Here is a 22,048-nt window from a genome sequence, read left to right as displayed (position 1 = left end):
TATGATTAGCCAGTAGCTGGAGAAAGGCTGTTGCCTCCCTCTTTGTCTCTCTGCCAAGATGCCGAGCAAGATGAAAGCCCATACTGTTAGAAAAAAAGCAGCATCGGGCAAAAGCTAATGGAAGGGAATGTTCCTGACGCCATGCGTGTGGCTGATGTGATGAGATGCTGTGCAAGCAGTCAGTGCTGGCTGAGCTGAAGAGAGGACAGAGGGCCAGCTTTTAGGAAATAAAGATTGCTCAAGGAATAACTGCACTAAATGTAAGCTGAGTTCACAAAGTCGGAGGACGCACTCGCTGTGACTTTGGTAGGATTGGAGTCAGCCTTTGAGCAGTTGGCTGGTGGGTATGGAATTGGCAAGGAGTGTTCTAACCAGCTAATGTGCAGCCTTGAGATCAGAACAGCAATTTTCTATAGACCAGACTTCTGTCCTCAAAGAGTTCAGAAGCAGTAATCTTGTAACACCCATACATACCTCTGTTGTTCTTCGCATTGTAGATAATTTAAGAGTGTTTTGTCTATGGCAGTGTTTATTTTTACGTAGTGATTCAGTAAAACTAGAAATGATTCTTACAGTCACCACTAACACAACCCAACTTCCTACGCAGCATAACCTTTGGTTTCAGAAGAACATAAAATGTCCTGTAGGGAACTGTGTTTTTCTTGTTTACATACGCGTGTGAGTGCCTGAGGGACTTAACACAATAGGGCATAATTAAACACAGACGATGAAACTGGATATTGTTTAGATGAACATGGAGCAACCCCTTGTTTATCAGCTGAGTCCCTTTGTCTATGAGAGGATGAAGTGGGGAATGTTACCACACAGAATCCTCAAGCCGTGCCCTCTGCATTTCCTGGTTAGAAGGGCTCACAGGGAGGTTATCCACCAAGGATCTTTACAAAACAAAATATGTGTCAGAATATACTCATGGAATAATGTAGAGATTTAAAATATACACATTGTATGGTTTTTTTTTAATTGTCTTACCAGTGAATAGTATGTTCCTAACAACAGCAGTATCTTCTATGATTTGGTGAGTGTGGGACCTCTCTGGCTAATGTTGATACTGAGGAATGCAGAGTTTTACCATCTGATTTTCCTTTTGTTCCTTCGTTGTACACATAGAACCAGAAATTGGGGAAAGCCAATATATCCACCAGCGATAACACAAAAAAGAGGTCCTGTTATTCCTGGATTCACTGAGAAGTTGCTTGTATTCCTGCTCTTTCCCATGGTAGTGCATTGCTTTGGCTGAATTGCAGTGGCCCTGCCTGCAGATCAATCTCCCAGTGTGCAGATGTGGGAACTGCACTGGATTTAAAACATTAAGGACAGCATGAAAAGAAGCCACCCTGCAGGAAACTTGGAAGCAGTATTAGCAATTGGGAAGGGAAGGATGCAGTGGTTCTCCTCTTACCCACTCCCCACTCCCCCCCCACTGGTTTCCTTTGGAAAATCTAACTTAATTGGAACAGTGTGGTTCTTATGCTCATGCTTTTTCCTCCTGTGTTCTTTCAAAGATGTGTTTGGATCCATTCAGTGTGCGGCATCCCTGCCTGTCTCACGCATGGGTTTAGAGCAGAAATGTCTTTTTCAGGAGCTGAGCTTCTCCCAGAGGCAGCACCCACCCAGGCACAGCTGGCCGGGAGGGAGTGGTTTGCAGTTCTAATACCAAAAGTGACATACTGAAAATTAATTCCCTGCCAGCATGTAATGCTCATGAGTCAAACCCAGATGCTGGGTAGAGTGTTCTGTCCCGTCGTCCCTTACACAAAGCAGGAAGATTTTCAGAGTGGGATCTTCTTGTTTTTGGTGTTCTTAACAGTGGAGTCCTCCTGCTATAAGCCCATGTGTCATGACGCCTTACTTTTTCTTGAGGCATTTATTTAAAATATTTAATATATTTTAATATATTTTAAAACCTTGGCAATTCTCTTTAGAAGTCTGATCCTGTGAAGTGATGGCCATGCTGCTGCCAGGCCTGCTGGCCCCAGGAGTCCTGTTTGGAAAACACCTCACGTGCTGCTGAGCAGAGGGCTAGGGCCAGAAAGAAATGAGCTGCTGGGTTCCTTTCTGTGCCTTAAGTGATTATACAAATGGTTATATTGCTTGACTAACCTGTGTGCTCTTTCTGTTGCTGACAGGGAAGGCCGCTCTAATGCCCACATTAAAGGAGGTCACCAAAGAATCGGGGATGTTATGCTAAAGAACATTCAGAGTATGAAGGTAGGAATGATCTCATAACTATTAAGTTTTCACATGGATTAGGATGAGCCTGCATTTCATTTTTGTGTGATGTTGCCTGCTGTGCTAGGTTTTGCCAGTTGTAATCAAAGCTTATGCTATACATGTTTCCTTCGATGAAGTATCATGTGTTTGGGAAGCACTGGGATTGCAGAATTGCAAGCTGACTAAACTTCTCAGCCTTTTTCCTCAACTCCCTCTCCAAATTTAGGAACAGTCAGAATCACAGCATGGCTTGGGCTGGAAGGGACCTCAAAGATCATTTAGTTCCAAGCCCCTAACGAAGGCAGGGTTGCCAACCACAAAATCAAGCACTAGATCAGGGTCCCATCCAACCAGCTTTGAGCATCTCCAGGGATGGGGCTCTTGCTCTGGGCAGCCTTTGCCAGTGCCTCACTGCCCTCTGAGTGTAAAATTTCCCCCTGGCATCTAACCTAAATCTCCACTCGTTTAATTTAAAACCAATCCCCCTTGTATTATCACCATCTGCCTGTGTAAAAGGTTGATTTCCCTCCTGTTTATAAGCTCCCTTTAATTACTGGAACAATAAACACAGAGGTTGAAGAGAATGTAGTTTCCAGTTCTTTATTCTTGCAAGTAACACATCAGAATTTGTACGTCTGAAGAGGATCTTCAGAAGCCAACTGTTCCCACTTGTGTATGCAAATAAAAGTATTTAAATATTGCAGGAGCATTGACCTTAACCTGGGTTCTGGTTTGATTTTGAGAATTTCTACTTGTGCACCACAGCACCAAGTAAGATGAAAAATCTTTGAATGAATGAGAATAATTAGTTCTCAGTTCTTTAAAGCTTAAAGCCAAAGAACGTGTGTGAGCAGTATATGTAAAGCTTGGCGTTAAGAAGGACAGACGGATGTGCAGAGAGGTTAAGTGACATGGAAGTCATTACAGAATGAGTAAAAGGGAACGCAGAAATCCTGATTTACAGCCCCCGACACACAGGCGGCTTTGTCACCAATAAAATAGGAGCAGCTTTTTCCCATCAAGGCACAACTCGGATGCCTCAGAAGAAACACAGGGGGCTTTCCTACACCCCACCCCTCCTCTCAAAAGGGGCACACCTTTATACAGTTTTTGGAACCACAGGAAGCTTTTGACAAATTGTCTTTCTGCTTTTAGTACCTTGTAGTATTAAGTGTTGTCCTTGGTTGTCTGATCTGGTCCTTCTGCAACTGGTCTAAGGATTCTATACAATGTAATGTAAACCCACTGGCTTGCTTTCACCTTCACTGTTCTCTTTCCCATTAGAGGATTTTGTTCCATTTGCTTTGAGAACTATTACTGATAAGCACAGATACGTGGAATAAAGGGGCAAAACCCAGTTTGACCTTAAGAACTGCCTAGAAAGTGATACAGTTAGTTAAAACTCTATATCTTTATATCTTTATATCTTTATATCTATATCATGAGCCCTGTTAAAACACCCAAAAACTGACAATCCTTGTTTAATTAGCACAGGAGGAAAATCAGGAACAAATAACTAATGGGCAGCCTCTGAAGTTGTCCTGAGGATCTGCAGTATCTTTTAGGGTGAATACACAGTGTATGGGGGAAGCAGCTTGCCTGCAGAGATACAATATTTCCGGGAAAGATACCACATATCAAAGGGAGAGGGAATTGATTGAAAATGTGTCAAGAATCAGGAGCTTTAGATTAAACCCAACTGTTTTCTGAAGTCTGTTCAGGATACCCATTTAATTTTGTTTTGTTGCTGGATGATATTCTACCAAGTGTTGGAAAACCTTATCTAGCTGCTCAGAGAAGCTCTGTGCTGCCTGAGGAATCTATTTACCTTTTGCAAAGTACAAACAAAACCCTTGTGTTACTTGGTTAGAGAAAAAAAAAAAAAAAAAAAAAGCCAAAAAACTGCTAAATTGTTTTAGATGGGACCCAGCAGAGTCTGTGGTACTGTAATCTAAGTGGAATTGTGTATTCCTTGCAAACTTCAGTCACTCACTGATGCATAACTACCGCTGCCAGTGAGATCATGTTATGAACTGCACTAAGCAGTAGAGGACGTAAGGCAAGGATGGAGCATTCTGACTTAGCCATTTCTGCTGCCAACTCCAGTATGTTTTGTTCAGAATCCCAGGAGATACAATTTCTCATCAATAATAGGGGTACAGAAGCTAGAGATCCAGTTGCCTGTCTCTCAGTTTTTCAGAGGCACCAAAGAGATGCCGCACCTAAATACCTGCATCCTCTATGAAATCCAATTTTGTTTCCTGCTGCTGTGTCCATGCTGTCTCTCTCTGTTGCTCCTGCTTGTATGAGCTGTGTTCGTGTCATCTCTTTGCCTTTGGATTTCTCATTGATGTGAGACAGTTAGCTCTGTTCACTCATGTGCTTTGTCTTATGGGGAATGCAGAGGGCATGAGGGATGTACTTCACACTAGTCATGATATTTCTTCTTTTCAGATACATATCAGAGCCACTGTGCTGCACAGTGATTTTGTTTGCAAAATCCCAGTGGCTGTGATAGATTTTTTTCTGGTATAGGTGTGGGTGAACGGTTGTGAGTCACATCTCAGTGTTTGCTAATAGCTCTACCATATGCTTTTTCTTTCTTTGTGGCTATTAAGCAACTGACGATTCACCTGTGGAAGCACGATGAGATTTTAACTGAGTTGGAGAATGGAATCAAGAACTCTCGCAAGCTGGAGACCTTTTGCAGGGACTTCGAGCTACAGAAAGTTTGCTACTTGCCTCTCAATACCTTCCTGCTCAGACCTTTACACAGACTTATGCACTACAAGCAGATAATGGAGAGGCTTTGCAAACATTACCCACCAAACCACACAGATTTCAGGGATTCAAGAGGTAAGCAAGGCATAAGACATCAATTCCCAGAGCTGGGAAATGTTGGAGATGCATGTACAAACAATTTTTTTTGTCTTACAGCCTAATTAAAACAGGATTGAGTTGCGAAATCAATCACTCAGAAGACCAGAAACAGTAGGATTAGAGTTGCACTTGTATACACATTATGGCACACTGTGGACAAACACTTGGAAGAGAAATCTGCTGGGGGTTATTAAGTACACAGAAAAGACATGCAGTTCAGGAAGTCCCTTAAGCTGAAAATAGTTGGGAGAGAACATGGAGGATATGCCAGATGTGCTAATTTTATTGTCAGCTTTCCCTAGATATCTGCTGGTAACAGAGAGTATTGGCTCAGGTGAACCCTTGATCTGACCCCACATGGCTGCTTGTTGTTGTGTCTTAACACAGTCTTAAGGAGAATATTATTTTTCCAGGTGGACACTTTGTTCTATTACAACTTCCACGATTTGTTTCAGGAACTCAAAGCTGCCAACGTATTGGGGTGGTTTTTTGATGGTGGTGTTTATTCTAAATGTGAATAAATTTTCCTCCTGTAGTCTGAGGTCACTGTTTTTTTTTTTTTTTAATTTGCTTTCCTCTTTGTATATGCTGGTGTCCCATCCCACTGTGTACTGTCTCCATTTGAAGATAACTGTTACCTGCATGGTTGCCACTCAGTGCAGGATGTGGGCAGGGGGCTGTGCTCAGTGTGGCCGCTCCCAGCTACACAGTGTTAGCTGAGCTGACTGGCTGCATTCCCTTGGCTGCTGTGCATGGAGAGCCATGTAGGCAGTGCACAGAATATGGAGGTAACTTGACCTGTGGTAATAAGAACTGCCACAGTAGTCTGTGTGACAAAAACGCTTGCCTAAATGTAGCTACTGCCTGAAAGAGCTCAAGAAGTTAAGGTCTTTACTTCCAAAGACTATAGAGGTCATCATTTACTGAAGTGATACTGGATTATTCTGTGTTTCCAGGGTTAACTATTGAAGGACATGTTCATGCCAATCTACATGTATATACATATATATATATATGGAAAGTAACCATAGAACAATCATCAAAATACTAAAGTCTGGAAAACGTCTGCTTAAAATGGGATTTGAAAAGTTCGGTCTGTTGGGACCCACACTTGTTTTATAAGCATTGTCATAACTGGCTCACTTCTGATCTTGGAAGTAAACTTGTGATTCTGTGACTTCTCCCAGGACAGAAGAGGGAGAAACCAGCATGGGTGGGGGCAGCAACCCCAGGTGCCTTGTCAGTGATACAGAGGTTTTTTCTTCCTTGTAATTTTTTTAACATTTATTTAAAAATAGCCTATCCTTTTGGATGTATCCAGATTGTGCTGATGTACATGATGGCGCTGGGAGCCAGTCTGTGAGCTGGTCCCCCAGAAAAGATAAAGTGATGAAGTGATTTTGTGCCTAATTCCCTAAGTTAGTTAGATAGTAGAACCTCTTCAGTGATGCTGTAAATTGACTTGTGTATCCCTAGTTTCTGTAGCTGAAGTAGAGCAAACTTTCAGATGGAGAAATGGTCTGTATCTTTACTATACAACTGTCCACACTCAACACGATGATGCTCAGAGTTTATAAGGTTTTCAGTCTGCCTGAGTAGGTTTACACTGTGAAGGAAAAGGGTATCCCAAGGATGAGTGGTGCTCACGAGTTGCTTTCTGCAGAGAGAAGTCTTTCTTTTTAAATATTTTTTGTAAATTTATAAAAAGCATTTTATGGTTTTGTTTCTCTAGCTGCTTTGGCTGAGATTACTGAAATGGTGGCACAGCTCCATGGCAATATGATAAAGATGGAGAACTTCCAGAAGCTGCATGAACTCAAGAAAGACTTGATAGGCATTGACAATCTGGTGATCCCAGGAAGGGTAAGTAGCAGGATGGTGATTGAGGTGTGATGCCATTTCAAAGCATTAGATGTATTTTAGAAATCTGGTTCTTAGGAGCATCTGTCAAACTGCCTTTCCTCATATGAACATTTTTCTCTCACCAAAAACTGTTGTATGTAAACATAATAATACCGTAGAAAACAGCAGTCTTCAAAGCAGGAAGAAGCTATCATCTTTATTATCTTTTTACAGATTTTATTAGGGTATCTTATATATAGATTTGGATGGCTGTAGGCAATTCCAAATGTCTATTACAGGAGGCAGTAAAAATGTAATATTTATCACAGCATTCAGAGCTTGAGCATTTCCTCGTTTCTTTCTGCCCTTTTTTCTCTCTCTTTTTTTTTCTCTACCCAATCATCAGTGCTAAAGCATAGCAGATTAAAGAGAAGCAAGACATTTGTGCTGGAGGACCTTCAGCCTGGTCACGATGCCTGGCTCTGAAACTCATGACCCTGAGGACAAGCAGTCTCTTTAGTCTACATGTAATGTTAGGCGATGATTTTTGAGACAGTGTTGCCTTAAGTAAACACTTTTAATTGTGTTATAAAAATACGGTCGTCGCTTCCATTTTTCCTGCTGTATTGTTTTCAAAACAGAGGCTTATTTCAGTATAAGTGGCCCTCTGCAGAATTTGTAGCCTTTTCTGCTTTTCTGTGTACATATATCTGTGCATTCGAGCTTGAGAGTTGTCTGTTGTCAAAGTGCTTTTCTCCCCACTCCCCTGACTTCTCTGTGTAATACACAGAAACACGACTTGCGACAACAGAAAATGCGTTGCTAGTCTGTTCTTGCCCCTCATGCATTTTGTGAAATAGATGGAAAAAAACCAAGTGAGTTTTGTGTTGAATTGCAAATGCAGCAGTGCTTTAAGGCACCCTGTGGCCTGAGATCTGCTCACAGTGCCATTTCCTTGCCTTGTGCTACTGTGGGGTTATACAAGAGGCTGCTCATGGCACACCTGTGCTCGTGTTTATGTAAGAATTTACGTACTTAAGGGAGCTGCACACAGGTATTTTGGCTAGCAGGCTCTGGCAGATGCCCGTGGGTTGCTGTTCTCCAGGCTTTGTGCTGCTGGGCCAGATGCAGGCCAGGCTGGATGCAGTGCTGCCGGGCCACTGCTGCTGTTGGCTGGGCTGCCCAGAGGAGGCCCCATGCCATGTCTCTGAGGAGAAATGCTTGCCAGGCCAGTGATCAGCTGTCCTCAACACGGCTTCAGGGAGCCACTGTCCTTACAGTGCCCCAGCCTGTTGCTGCCATCCTGGTTCCTGTGCTGGGTGGTAAAGCATCCCACAGTCAGTTCTGCTTGCAGATGGCAGTGACCCACAGCTCTTCTGTGAGCTCGTGCAGTGCTTGGCTGTGGTGAAGCTGAGGCCGTTGGTGACCATTAGGTATAACAACGTAAACAGTGATTGTGTTTAGTATGCTTTGGTGGTCAGTAAAGGCTTCCAGTGGTCTCTCTGGCACCATGAGCTTACTGTGATAGAAGGGACAACATTCTCTAGGCACCTCTACTTAAAGTAACTTTCACTTAAGATAGACTGGACACATCAGAGCAACCTTAAGGCTAAGGAGCATCTCTCGGAATAGATTAATCTTCAAGAGCCAGTTTGTTGCTAAGCTGCAGGCGATTCTGGGGCTTTATCTGCCTTTTACATGCACAATAGGAGTAAAACAACCCTCAGAAGACTGTAATAAATAAATATAAATCTCTTGGCTGGAGGGAGTGACTGAAAAATGATGTTTTGATGGGTTTCAGATGCATGGGAAGGTGGGTTACATTACAGTTCACAACAAACCCAGGTAATCCCAGACCTTTGAAAATTGAGATTGGGCTATTCTTCCTCTACTTTAACCCCTAAACATTACTTAACAATTTGATCTGAATGCACTGTATAACTTCACGGAGCCTGCACTAGTTTAACACGTGCTGCCAGACCAATTTCCCTCTTTTTATGCTGCTGACATTGATTTGTTCATCAAGTAGTCATGTTTAATTTTGCATATTAATAAATCATAAACATTTTTGCAAAAAAAAAAAAAAAAGCCTATTTGTTTTGTATTTCCTTCCTACAGGAGTTCATTAGACTGGGCAGCCTTAGTAAGTTGTCTGGAAAAGGTTTACAGCAACGCATGTTTTTCCTGGTAAGCAAGAAGGCATTTTTTTTATTTATATGTTGAAATGTAACTATAGGCAACTATTAAGCAAACTGTTAAACTTGAATGTGATTTACAGTATTTTTTAATGGTCGTTTATCAACATAATACGTGACCTCACTGGTTGTTAAGAACATGTTCCTGTCCAAAACCAATATTCTCTTTGTGACTGCTTCTTACAAAGGTAACACTGTTATTTTCATATGCCACTGTGAATACCATGTTAAAATAATACTTCCTAGCAACATGGTCTTAAATAAAAGCGGAGTCATTAAAAAAAAAAGAAAGTGGCACCAAGGTTAGTGAACATATCCCAAAAAGAAGATGAAAGGTAACTCCTGGTGTTGTAAAAAATAATCCCCATAATGCTCTCAGGACACATTACAGAGCCACGTTTCTCCACAAACCGTCCAGTTCCAGCCCATTTACCTGGAGATAGATTGAGAAATTCCTGCACTAGGAAGGATCATAGAATAGAATACAATCATTAAGGCTGGAAAAGACCTCTAAGATCATCTAGTCCAACTCTCCATCTACCACCAATACTGCCCACTAAACCATGTTTCTCTGTACTTACATCTACACATGTCTTGGACACCACCAGGCACAGTTACTCCACTACTTCCCTGGGTGGCCCAGTCCCTTCCAGTCCCTCACCACTCTTTCAGAGACATTTTTCCTCACCCCATTTTCAGGATGGTGTCTCCTCCCTTCTCTTCTGGAAACTGACTTGTTCCCAGGAACCCAGCACTGCTGTGACTCAGCCATTGATGCGGGAGGATTGGGATGCCCAGTAGAGTTAGTGGATTTTACAGTCCAGGGGTATGGGGCAGAATATGAAAGCGTAAGTGCAGCAGAAGAGGAAAACTCTTCCTTGGCTTCTTGTGGGCAGAAGGGGAAGACTGTGTCCAGAAAAACTTGTAAGCATGCTAGATTTTATGAAACATTCAATATTTACTCTCTCAAATGAGCACAACAAAAAACCAGCAGTTTTATCTTGGTGGGATTTTGCTCTAGCTTTAAAGGCAACAGAATGGGAGCCTAGTGAATGCGCTGCTTATTTTCTTGCATACCACTGTTGTTCTTACCAAATGATTCCTTGATATTGTATAAAATGTTAATAGATCAAGACACGACTCTTAAGTCAGTCTTAGTTTTTGGCAGTTACCCACACTGTCAAAGAAGTCTTTCATCTGCCTTAATCACCAGAATCTTTTTTGGAGATAAAAACCCGAATCAATATTCTGTGACTCCAGCTTCGTGTGTAATTATTGGCAAAATTAAATCCCCCTCTAGTGGCCAGTCTGTATCACTTCATGAATTATTGCTGTTGGGTTGTACAGCACTGTAGTGAGAGTTATGCTTTCTACGACAATGAATTATTTTCTTGATGCATCTGTAATGTTTGAGAAGAACCTCTTTTAACCATGGCCAGTGATGACTGACCACTTGTATGATAACAGCACACAACATAATGCAGCTCAACATTTGATAATTGCCTAAAGTCATCTACTTTGAAGCAGGTTTCGCAGCTTCTTTCTGAATATGTGGAGTGTGAGGTAGCCAACTAAAGAATAAGGTTAGACATCTCTCTCTTGAGGCCACGCTTTCTTATCTTCCCACACAAATCAGAAAAAAAAAAACAGTGATGAAACAGGCTGATCTTCCTCTACTTCACAGTGCTGCAGAGTGTGAAATGTTTTATTTGCTTTTACTGCTGTGCCTTGTTAGTTTTGACCCAGAGATTAAAAAGAAATTAAATATTAGAAGACGTGAAATGAAAAATTATCAGAATATGCCTGAGATTAGCTGGGAAGGAAGGCAGGGATAGCAACAGGTAATACGGGGATAGTGTGGAAGCCAGTATTTACTCTTCAACTTATATTATTATTATAACAATATTATATTATATTATATATAACATATATTATATTATAACAATATTATCAATGACATCGGTGATGGGCTTGAGTGTACCCTCAGCAAATTTGCCAGTGACACCAAGCTGAGTGGTAAGGTTGACACATTAGAAGGAAGTGAAGCCATCCAGAAGGACCTCAACTCGAAAGGTTGGCCCACATGAACCTCATGAGGTTCAACATAGCAAAGTGCAAGGTTCTGCATTTGGGTTGGAGTAACTCCAGATACATATACAGAATGGGAGAAGAGCTCCTTGAGGGTAGCCCTGCAGAGAAGGACCTGGGGGTTTTGGTGGATGAAAAACTGAACATGAGCCAGCAGTCTGCTCCTGCACTTTGGAAGGCCAATGGTATCCTGGGCTCCATCAGAAGAGGGCTGGCCAGCAGGGGCAGGGAGGTGATTGTCCCTCTCTACTCTGCCCTCATGAGATCCCATCTGCAGTACTGCGTCCAGGCCTGGGGCCCCCGGTACAGGATGGACATGGAGCTCTTAGAGCGGGTCCAGAGGAGGGCCACTAAGATGATCAGAGGGCTGGAGCACCTCTCTTGTGAAGGCAGGCTGAGGGAGCTCGGCTTGTTCAGCTTGGAGAAGAGATGGCTGTGAGGAGACCTCATTGCAGCCTTTCAGTATTTAAAAGGAGATAATAAAAAGGAGGGGAATCAACATTTTATTCCGATAGATAGTGATAGGATAAGGGAGAATGTTTTTAAGCTCAAGGAGGGACGGTTTAGTTTATATGTCAGGGGGAAGTTCTTCACAGAGAGGGGTGAGGTGCTGGCACAGACTGCCCAGAGAGGTTGTGGATGTTCAAGAGGTGTTCAAGGCCAGGTTGGATGGGGCCCTGGGCAGCCTGGTCTAGTACCAGATCTGGAGGTTGGTGGCCCTGCATGTGGCAGTGGAATTGGAACCTGATGATCCTTGAGGTCCCTTCCAACCCGGGCCATTCTATGATTTTGGATTCATGCATTAGGACTGCCAGTACTCATTAGTTTTCTGGTATTTACTATTTTGATTATTATTTTTTCTACGTGTATGTTTACGTAGTTCTAATAATAATAATGGTTTTTCTTGCTTTTTAGTTTAATGATATTTTATTGTACACAAGTAGAGGCCTGACAGCATCAAATCAGTTTAAAGTCCATGGGCATCTGCCACTGTATGGCATGACAGTAAGTATTGTAAGAGCTTGTATTCTTGCTTACTTGGTCATTTAAGGTCCCATCTTAATTGCTTGCTCCATTGCTTGTGGAGTGAGAGCAGTAGCAAGGGGTTGTTCTCAGGTTTAGAGAAGTTGTGGGTTTGTTCTACGGTTTCAGCAGAGGCAAAGCACAGTGCTTGGTGGGTCTGTGCTGGGTTCAGCATGTGGTCTTGAAACCTTCTGTGCAAAGGTTGTTGCATGGCAAAAATGAAAAAGGACGTATGGGGGGACAGCTTCCTCGTAATGCAGAATAATTTTTGTGAGGTTGGACCTTTATTTTTTTAAATCACAAATTGAACCATGGTTCTTTCCAGTAATTAATCACCAATTGCTCATAGGCACACTGTTGGAGGCAAATTATCATTAGCAATGATTTCATTTCTGTGGAAAAATTATTTCCTAACATTTCTGTCCACGTATCTTAGAGCTGAGGTAGTGGGAGACTGCAGGCAGCAGTGCGTCATTCAGAGCCCTTTTGCAGTTCTCCTTGCAGATAGGCAGTGTAAGCTCAGTAGCACCTAGTTAGCACTACCCCTTCTTGCAGTATGATTTAGAAAATATTTTTTTTCTAGTTTCAAAACTTCAGTTTCCCCATGTGTTTTCCCTGGAGCTTCTCATGTTCTTGTATGTACTTCATACTGTTAGATAATCAATACCACAGGTAACTATTTTCTCTCGACACCTCTTGCTGCCCCCCAGTGGTAAGAGTTTGCTCAGTTCACCGTTCCAGCTTAAGTAGTAATTACTTGCTACATTCTGATTGTATTTTGATTTTTCTCTCTCAGATTGAAGACAGTGAAGAGGAATGGGGGGTTCCTCATTGTCTAACATTGCGAGGTCAGCAGCAGTCCATAATCATTGCAGCAAGGTAATTTGATGGAGACAGCCTACGTAGTTACTGTTGAACTGTAAACTGTCCTTCTCTGTGGTTTTCCCACTGTGGAGTGGGACAGGTAGGTGAGCCAGTAGATGTTGTTTTGTTGGGATTTGCTCCTAAAACAATTCCAAGGCATATTCTTCCGCAAAGCCACAGAAAGCCAAAACAAAAAATAAAAAAGCAAATGAGACAAAATAGAGTGGCAGTTGTGCAAGGCAGAACCAAAGCTAAATTATTTGAAAAGCAATTAGCTTCTCAGGTCTTTATTTGTTTATTTGAATTAAAAGGAAGCTCAACTTAGCACTGTTTCTTCAAGCTTGCTTTCAGCCTGGATGAGAGTAATTAAAACCTGAGTTTTCATTGTCAGTACCCGCGCTGAAATGGACAAATGGATTGAGGACATTCAGATGGCAATAGACCTGGCAGAGAAAAGCAGCGACCCTGCCCCCGAGCTGCTGGCCAGCAGCCCCCCTGACAACAGTAAGTAACTGCTGGAGAGGAGGTTTGGTTAATTTCAGTTGGTACAGTTGGGGACTGCTTCTAAGCATAGTGGTGAAATATGCTGTCCACAAGTCAGGTTAATGCATTTGAAGTTGAGGGATGCGTATATTTATGTGTCTGCCACTGTAATGTTCTTACTGGTGCTAGCAGAAAGTTTCACTGAATAGAAAAGTGACTTGAGCATAATGATGTCAGGAAGTGTTTTACGAGACTTGGGCAATGCCTGTCCTTGTAAGGCATTAAAAACACCAACCAGACACGGTGGTCTTTGGCAGAAAGATGTAAAAATAACCTAGTGAACATCTCTGCAAAACTGTTTCTAAAAGTGTACTGGTTCACCACATTGTGACCAGATTTGATTTGTTTAATTTTTCCGATTACATATGTTGTTGCATAGAAGAAGAAAGATGCTTTCTCCCTGCATTTCATAGAGTCTCCTGATGAAACTACTGTAGACCAGGAATCTGAGGACGACCTCAGTGCCTCCCGCACCTCACTCGAGCGTCAGTCACCACACCGTGGCAACACTACGGTGCACGTCTGCTGGCACAGAAATACCAGCGTTTCAATGATCGACTTTAGTATTGCTGTGGAGGTATCGGCCTCAGAACCATCTGCGCTGCAGCTCCAGACACTCTCTCCAATGACAATTTCCTTTTTGCTCCTCCTTAAAGAAGTGCAGTGTTCCTTGGTTTCCTCTCGGGGACGTTGCAGGCGCACCGCTAAACTGCTCCTGTACCTCAAACGGCAGCACGAGTTCGTCAGTCCAGGCACACAGCTTCACTGCCTTAGTGCATCTTTTTAAAATCAATTAGAGCAGTAATTTTCTGGAAGAACTGTCCAAAAAGTGCTGATGGTCTTTAAAACTTAAAGCGGATCAAATGGCCTTAATGCTGTCACTTATAGAGGCATTAAGTCATTGCTTGAGCTGAAAGGATATTGTCTCTATCTGCTGCAGCCAGGTCTGGTTATATGTAGTACTAACTTCTGTTTCTTTACCCAGCCATCCTTTCTGGAACCTTCTCTCATTGCTCAGTCTCAGTCTCATCTGCTTTTTGTTTTTTTTGCATTTTTTACCTCAAAATAAATACCTTCTTGTTTCCCTGATCACAGCTGTGTCCATCTGATACACGTTCCTTAACCCAGCGCTCAGTGAATGAGAGCCACAGTTGGATTTCCCCCATAGTGAAAGGAAAGACTCTTAGGGCCCTGTTGGTTTCAGGCTGAGGTGTGTGGGTGTCCCTCCTGCACCAGAGGGACACCGCAGGGACCTCAGACTGCTTTGTCATGGTTCTCATCATGTGGAAGTGTGCACTCAGTGGAAGAGGTGAAAGCATCACATGGGAGTGTGTGCTTAATGGAGATGGTGCAAGGGACCTTAAAACTCTATTGACCTCTCCTCCCGGGCAGCCCAGAGGTACCAACTCCTTACTGCTCTGAAGGGGACACCCTGACTCAGAGCTAAGGACAGATAGTGTTCAGTTTGTGAAACTGCCCCTGATTTTAGCAGAAGAGTTGCTGAAACTTTATCCAAAAAATGATTCCCTATAAGAAAACACTGCTGAGCCTCATGGTGCTCCTGTGCAGGTGCAGTTTCTGCTCTTTCTGCCCTTAAGTCCTGCAAAGGTGGAAGAGCTCAGCATGGAACCAGGTCTCACATTTTTCCCTAAAGCATAGGACTTGTTATAAACGGATATTGAATAATTTTTAGCTGACAATTAGTTCAAACAGTTGAAATGTTAATTTAGGCAAACCTCCCTACTCAGCATCAGAGCTCATTGCTCTTCAGTTTTGTTCTTCCCCGTGACTCAGCCAAGTGCAGGCACAGCAGTGAGGACCATGGAACACACTGGAGCCATTCACTGTTCTATGAAAGCATCTCCAGCTCCACCGCTGCTCAGTGTCTGCAGCTCACGCTCATGCTCACATCATTCTCTCGGTGCCTTTCACTTCAGCATTACCGTTCATTTTCTCTGTGTCTCTCCCTCCTCTCTGTCTCTCCCGTGTTAGAAGATCCTCTCTCTGTCAGTGACTGTACTTCCCTACCTGCTGGACTGATCAGTGACCAGCGACCTGTTTCCATTTCATGTATCTGCTGGTACCGAATGCAAAGCCTGTCCTTTTATGATATCCTCCAGAGTGACGAGGTAACAGCAAATGAAGGAGTGTGCCTGTAACTTAGGTCACAGTGTCAGCAGAGCATGGCATTATCCGATGCAAAGGCCTTAATGCACACCCCAGGCTGGTGAATACTTAGTTTTAGTAGGTGAATTGGGACCACCAGACTCGGAGCATTAAGCATTACAGATTAAATTATCAGTTTCTGCGCTGTTATGTGAACAGTTGTTTTGATCCTGATGATAGTGAAATACTTGGTATTCCTCCTCCCTGCTGTAAAATACCCAAATCCAGCTCAGAACAAGGTGAATAGTCGGTGTGTTTGACAAGTTCCCGTGTTAACTTGCTGTGTGCTGAGAGCTTGACCTCTGTCTGCGGTGCTGAAGTACATCATGATTTTCCTTTGCATCCCAAATTCATGTCAGCCTTTCTGTTTCCATTGTTCTATTTATCATTTGAAAAGAACACGGATGAAGGTAACGAGACTGACTGATGGTTGCCAGTACATTATTGATGGCCACCACAATTTAAAAAATACAACCATAGTAGTTGGAAGTTTGTGGAAGTACCCAGCTACAAACACGTATTACAGAGTACTGCTTAGTGGTAGAAAAACCCATTCATTCGGTCAGAACATCTTCGCTTGTGGTAAGGCCACATATGCTAAAAGCAGATCGTTCTTCTTATGGTGATTAAACCGCGGCCAGCCCTCACTTAAGGAGTGATGGGTACTTCTGGTCCTGTGCTTACTGCCAAAGTGATGGCATTCAGTAAGTTAAGCAGAAATGCAAACATCCATACTGTGGAGCTTGGCTGCTTTTCATCTGCTCATACATCTCTGCAGTGTGCATTTCACTGCTTTATTTGACTACTTCTGATCTGTTTCAGAATCAGCTGTCTGGAAACCTCCTGAGGAAATTCAAGAACAGCAACGGGTGGCAGAAGCTTTGGGTTGTGTTCACCAACTTCTGCATGTTCTTCTATAAATCGCACCAGGTAACACGGCTGGGTAGGGCTTTCTGTTTCCAGAGTGGGAGCAGGGAGAACAACCATTATCAGTGGTGGATTCTGCCCCACTGGGGCACAGAGCAGTTCTGACTGCCCGTCTCCACTGAAGCCACATTGGTTGTTTCATGACATTTCTAATGGAGAGCCTTAAAAGACTGCATGTCTGTTCTCCTTTTCACTTACATGCTTCCTTTGCTTGAGAGCAGTTGATCTCACAGCACTTTTCACCATTGCTTTTCAGGACAATCATCCCTTAGCCAGCCTCCCTCTGTTGGGATATTCTCTCACCATTCCTTCTGAATCTGAAAACATTCACAAAGATTATGTCTTCAAGCTGCATTTCAAATCCCACGTGTACTACTTCAGGGCTGAAAGCGAATACACATTTGAAAGGTAAGTCAGTCGCTCTTCTGGAAGAGGGCATTTTTTAAATTCCTGGATTTGTTCCCAAAGTCAGCTGGTAGAGTGTCTACTGAGTTGATTCAGTAACACAGGCTTGTAGCTCAACAGAATGAAAGGCAATGCCCTTCAAAGTACTTACAGAAATTTTAAGCCTGGAAGCACCAGAAGCTATAGCAACTGTGGTAGTAATAACTGCAAAGCTCAGCTGTGTGCAAAAAATCTCCCTTCTGAATTACTGAGGCTGCGTGCACAGGGCACACTGTATGCCAGGCTCAAGGTAGCGTGTAAACAGACAACTCCCTGCAACACCCACGTTTGAAACAAAACAAAGCATGGCTTTTTCACAGAAGCTGCTGCTCGTACTCCATTCTGGCGCTGCAGCGTGCAGCTCTTACGCATCCCACGGAATTCCAGATAAAGAGCTGGGAAATGGGCACTGCTCCTGCTCAGTTCTGGTTTAGCTTACTCATACTTGAAATTAATTCAGCCCTTTTGTGTGAAACACTAATCTGACAAAGATTTGTAGTCTCATAGTCAAGAAAGCTGTGGTTCAGTTGTAGCCATGTCAATCAGTCTGAACCAAATATGGTGGGAAAAGGGATAATTAAGTAAATGAATAGAATTGTAAGACAACACAGAAGTTCTGTCTCAGTTCTGGAAGAAGAATAACTGTGGCTACGTGACACGGTTTTGCTTTAGAACAGAGGTTATTTTCAACTGCTCATCACTTGGACCATCCAGAAGAAAAAAAAACACAAATAAAACCACTGTTAAGTTGATGAATTTTGGGTGCCCTCTCCCCCATCCTCTCTCAACCTCCTTTCATATGTGCTTTTGGATCTGTACCCTCTTAACTTAGATAGGAAATACGCAGTAAGCACGATGCTCCCCCACTAGGCATGGAAAATAACACTTTTCCACAACCAATAGCCCAGAAATTGACCAGGAGGAGAAAATTTTTCAAGAAATCCTTCCTTGAGATCTTGCCACCCTTCTGCTTTTCTCTCCCCTCTCACAGATGGATGGAGGTGATCCGAAGTGCCACCAGCTCGGCCCTGCGCACACGCGCCCTGAGCCACCGGGAGCCCCACACCTACTGAATGCCACAGCAGCTGGGCCAGTTTTCTACAGGACGTTGGAAACTTTTCCCCCCCAGAGCTTAGTAAAACTGAAATTTGATAAAAGGAAGGAGAAAAACCAACCAGTAAGGTTCTGCAGAAACATCCGCAATTCCTCAGCAAAACTGTTCCAGTTTTCCATATGTTGAAAATAGCTTACACCATCCCCGTGGCTGCGGTTTGTTCATGTCTTGTATTTTGTCATTCTGTGCTGTTTTTAGCTTGTGCCAGTATTAAAATATTGTCCTTATTAGAGTGCCAAATGCCAAAAGACATTTTGTTGCCTCGGAGATTGCACCTAAAAAAACCAACTCCACGATCTGAAAACTTTCTCTTGTGAGGCAAATACTATTTCTTCTCTTTACATAAAAAATATATTATTTTTTTTTACCATGTTAACCTGTAGACTGCTGGAGTTTTAAATGTAGATGGACTTTCACAGTACAGACTCTAATTCTACACACAATGAGCAGTCTAGCAGGAACAAAGTAATTTCCGATTTTTTTTCCTCCAGTCTTTCTAAATGTACTCAACAAGGAATTACTAATTTTCTATCTTTAACAAAGAAACAGTTTACAGCTCACTCTCATTTCCCATTGAGGTTACAGATCCACGTGGTATAAACAAGTTACAGGATTCCCATCGAACCATTTTCTCAGTGCAAGTTGACCAAATTGATCATGTTGGCTTGGGAAAGTGAATGCTACTTGCAAGATGAAACAAAATTAAAATAATCCAGTGCAATATTGTTTGGGCTGTTACTGTACTGTGAATGGTTATGTACAAGAAGAAATTAAAGGCTGTGGTGATGTTCTGCTGTTTGTTTTACAAACTTGAAAAAAAATAATCCAATCTGTATGCTCCAAGAACCACAGCTTTGTGTAATTAATTTGCGGGGTGTTCTGGTAACACGTGGACTAAAGCACTGCGTGTGGGGCAGCTGCTGAGCCCTGGGCTTGTTTTGCTGCTGGAGTTTCAGCATCAGAAATGCCCGTTTTGTATATCTGGCCCTAACATCACCAGCACCGTTCTTGGGTGAGCTGCTGGCCCATTCAGAAGGGTGTCAGCACAAAGCCTGCTCTGATGAGATGCTTTTCTTTATGCTTTAAGAAACGCTTCACCATGAAATCAGTATCAAATATCCATTAGCAGAACAGCATGCTGGAAACCCATCTGTCACCACTCAGGGCCTTTGGGGAAACCCAGTGCTAGGCAGAGGGGCCTGAATGTCGGCGTGGGAGATGAAGCTGGGACAGCGCTGCCCCCAACTTTTCTTCTTCTGGCTATTCACTGTGTTAATGCTTACCTATATGCGATGTATAAAATGGCTTACAGCTTTGCTCACAACAAAAGGGAATAAAATACCTCACAATACTATCATACATCTTGCTGTTTCAAGACAGTAGAGCCTTCTTTCTGTTCCCTCACCCCAATGAATACCTTAGCAAAATCAGAGCTCCAGGTGAGGAGCAGGATGGATGTGTGTATGCGTATAATTTCAAGGAACAGGCTGCATTCTTGTGGCCAACTCTGTGCCAGTCTGACACAGGGAAATGAACATTCCAGCAGTTTTGTAGACTTGTAGAATCCTTAAGTTTGGAAAAGACCGCTGGGATCATCCAGTCCAGCTCATCACCATCATGCCCACTAACCATGTCCCTCAGTGCCACATCTACACATTTACTGCACACCTCCAGGCACGGTGACTCCATTACCTCCCTGGGCAGCCTGTGCCAGTGCCTCACCATTTTCTGAGAAGGAACATCCAGTAATATCCTAATGTTCGACCTGAACCTCCCATGGTGCAACTTGAGGTCGTTCCCTCTTGCTCTATTAATAGTGAGGCAAGAGAAGAGGCCAACCCTCACATTGCCACCACCATCTCCTTTCAGCTCATTGTAGAGGTTTCCCCTGAGTCTCCTCCAGACTAAACAACCTCAATTCTCTCAGCCACTCCTCATAAGGCTTGTGCTCCAGTGCCCTCACAGCTTCATTGCCCTTCTCTGAACACATAGCAGGGCCTTGATGTTTTTCTTCTAGTGAGGGACCCAAAACTGAAATGCAGTACTTGAGGTGGGGCCTCACCAGAAGTTCATGTATGTATCTGGTAACTGGCTGCAGTTGCTCTTTTCTTTAAATATTTTCCTTAAAGCTTCAACTTACTAGCTCTGAGAATACTGATGAAATTCCTAGGCAATCTGCCCTCCCTGTAGCTCAGATCTGCTATAATAAGCCATAGAATTATATCATAGAATGGCTTGGGCTGGAAGGGACCATAAAATCCACCCAGTCCCAATCCTCTGCTATGGGCAGGGCTGCCCAACCACTGCTCAGGCTGCCCAGGGCCCCATCCAACCTGGCTTTGTTACACTTCCAGGGATGGCCAGGGTGCTAAGCACCTCTGTTGGTTTTAAGGGAGACAAAATAAATAGGATAACTGCTGGCTACTGAACATACTTTAAGACTTAAAAGACATTTGTCTGAAATGAGCTAGGGGAAAAAATAGAGAATATATAAGTACTGCAGAAGACTCTGCTTCACACCACTAAAATTTCAGATGCCAATGACTGCTGTGTCCCTGTGTCTGTCCTTTACAACTGTTGGCGATGATAACATCTTTTTTACTATTTTTTTTTAATTATTTTTAATGCAAATTCTGTGGAGGACCATGCACTAACTTGAGATAAAAGTGAATTTTGGTTTAGATTACAGAGGCTTGTCAGACACTGTCTTCATCAATGCTATCCCCCAGAGGAGCTTCCTAAGGAGAAAGTCAGATAACAACTTTTCCAGGCTGTTGTTTTTTTTTTTTTTAATGTAATTAGTCAAACATATATTTATGTATTTATTTAGATGGGAGTACCTACATTTGTCATCATTTTTCCAGTTTCTAATTCCTAAGGTTAACCCAAAAGTGAAATAACCATAAAAGAATAAAAGCAGTTATCTGGACAGTCAGCTCTCCCAATTGGTTGATGTCTACACGTGGGACTAAGCTCATGATGTGCTGGAAAGCTGTACTACACAAGCACTTGCTGCTTGCTCTGAGTGATGTCATAGCATTATCCATGAAATCAGCAGGGCTTGAAGATGCTTCTGGTTCTGGGTCCCTGTCCCAGCACTCCGGGGTCAGCAGTGGAACAAACACATACTGACCACTCAAGTGATTTATTCTGTTTGTTCTCTGTCACTGCCTGCCATGAATGACCGGTCACAGGTTTCAAGTAGTGAAGGCATTGGAGCAAAGCAGGAGCTTCACTGTCATACACGGCTCAGGCTCCTGAGGAGCACTTTTTCCACAAGGCTGAGCAGCTCCATCATTTCTCAGCTAGCAGCTGTTCCTTAAGGGACAAGTCATATTTACATACTCAGGCTTACTTATTTTCACTAAATTTTAATTAAGGACTGTTAAGACCACAATCCTTGTAAAATTGAGCTGAAATCTGCCAGAAGATGGTCAAGACAGACAGACAACCTAGCTGGGAGAGACACGCACTGGCACTGTCGATATCTCAATAAAGGTCTCTCAAGAAAAGCTCTCACAAGAAAAAACTCCTTTCAGAAACAAAATCAGGGGCCAAAGCCCATGGTTGTACCAGCCCAGAACAAAATGGAGAAACGAGAAAAACCTGAAAGGCTTGATTTGGGCCATTTCTCCTCTTCCAACCAGCTATGCAGCCCTTCCCCTCAAAGGAAACATCCGCCCTAACTCTGTATGGATACACAACTCCAGCCATCCCCTGGCGGCAAGAA

General features: G+C 43.0%; 1 protein-coding gene across 3 annotated transcripts in view; it reads left to right on the top strand.

The window, feature by feature from the left end:
* Positions 1 to 19,672, top strand: part of FARP1 (FERM, ARH/RhoGEF and pleckstrin domain protein 1) — a 202,369-nt gene extending 182,697 nt beyond the window's left edge. For all 3 annotated transcript variants that reach the window (XM_042839169.1, XM_042839168.1, XM_042839167.1), the window contains exons 17-27: positions 2,148 to 2,229; positions 4,851 to 5,088; positions 6,845 to 6,975; positions 9,073 to 9,141; positions 12,153 to 12,242; positions 13,057 to 13,139; positions 13,516 to 13,628; positions 14,081 to 14,244; positions 16,656 to 16,763; positions 17,017 to 17,168; positions 18,196 to 19,672. In XM_042839169.1, the coding sequence (XP_042695103.1) occupies positions 2,148 to 2,229; positions 4,851 to 5,088; positions 6,845 to 6,975; positions 9,073 to 9,141; positions 12,153 to 12,242; positions 13,057 to 13,139; positions 13,516 to 13,628; positions 14,081 to 14,244; positions 16,656 to 16,763; positions 17,017 to 17,168; positions 18,196 to 18,277 (1,312 nt within the window). In that variant the 3' untranslated portion in view covers positions 18,278 to 19,672. The remainder of the gene's footprint in view (positions 1 to 2,147; positions 2,230 to 4,850; positions 5,089 to 6,844; positions 6,976 to 9,072; positions 9,142 to 12,152; positions 12,243 to 13,056; positions 13,140 to 13,515; positions 13,629 to 14,080; positions 14,245 to 16,655; positions 16,764 to 17,016; positions 17,169 to 18,195) is intronic.
* Positions 19,673 to 22,048: the final 2,376 nt, after the last annotated feature.

This window comes from Centrocercus urophasianus, unplaced genomic scaffold (genome assembly GCF_019232065.1).
Source record: "Centrocercus urophasianus isolate 14NV4802_14NV808 unplaced genomic scaffold, USGS_Curo_1.0 seq_9, whole genome shotgun sequence".
Taxonomy (NCBI): Eukaryota; Metazoa; Chordata; class Aves; order Galliformes; family Phasianidae; genus Centrocercus; species Centrocercus urophasianus.
This window is presented reverse-complemented; position numbering and strand designations above follow the sequence as displayed.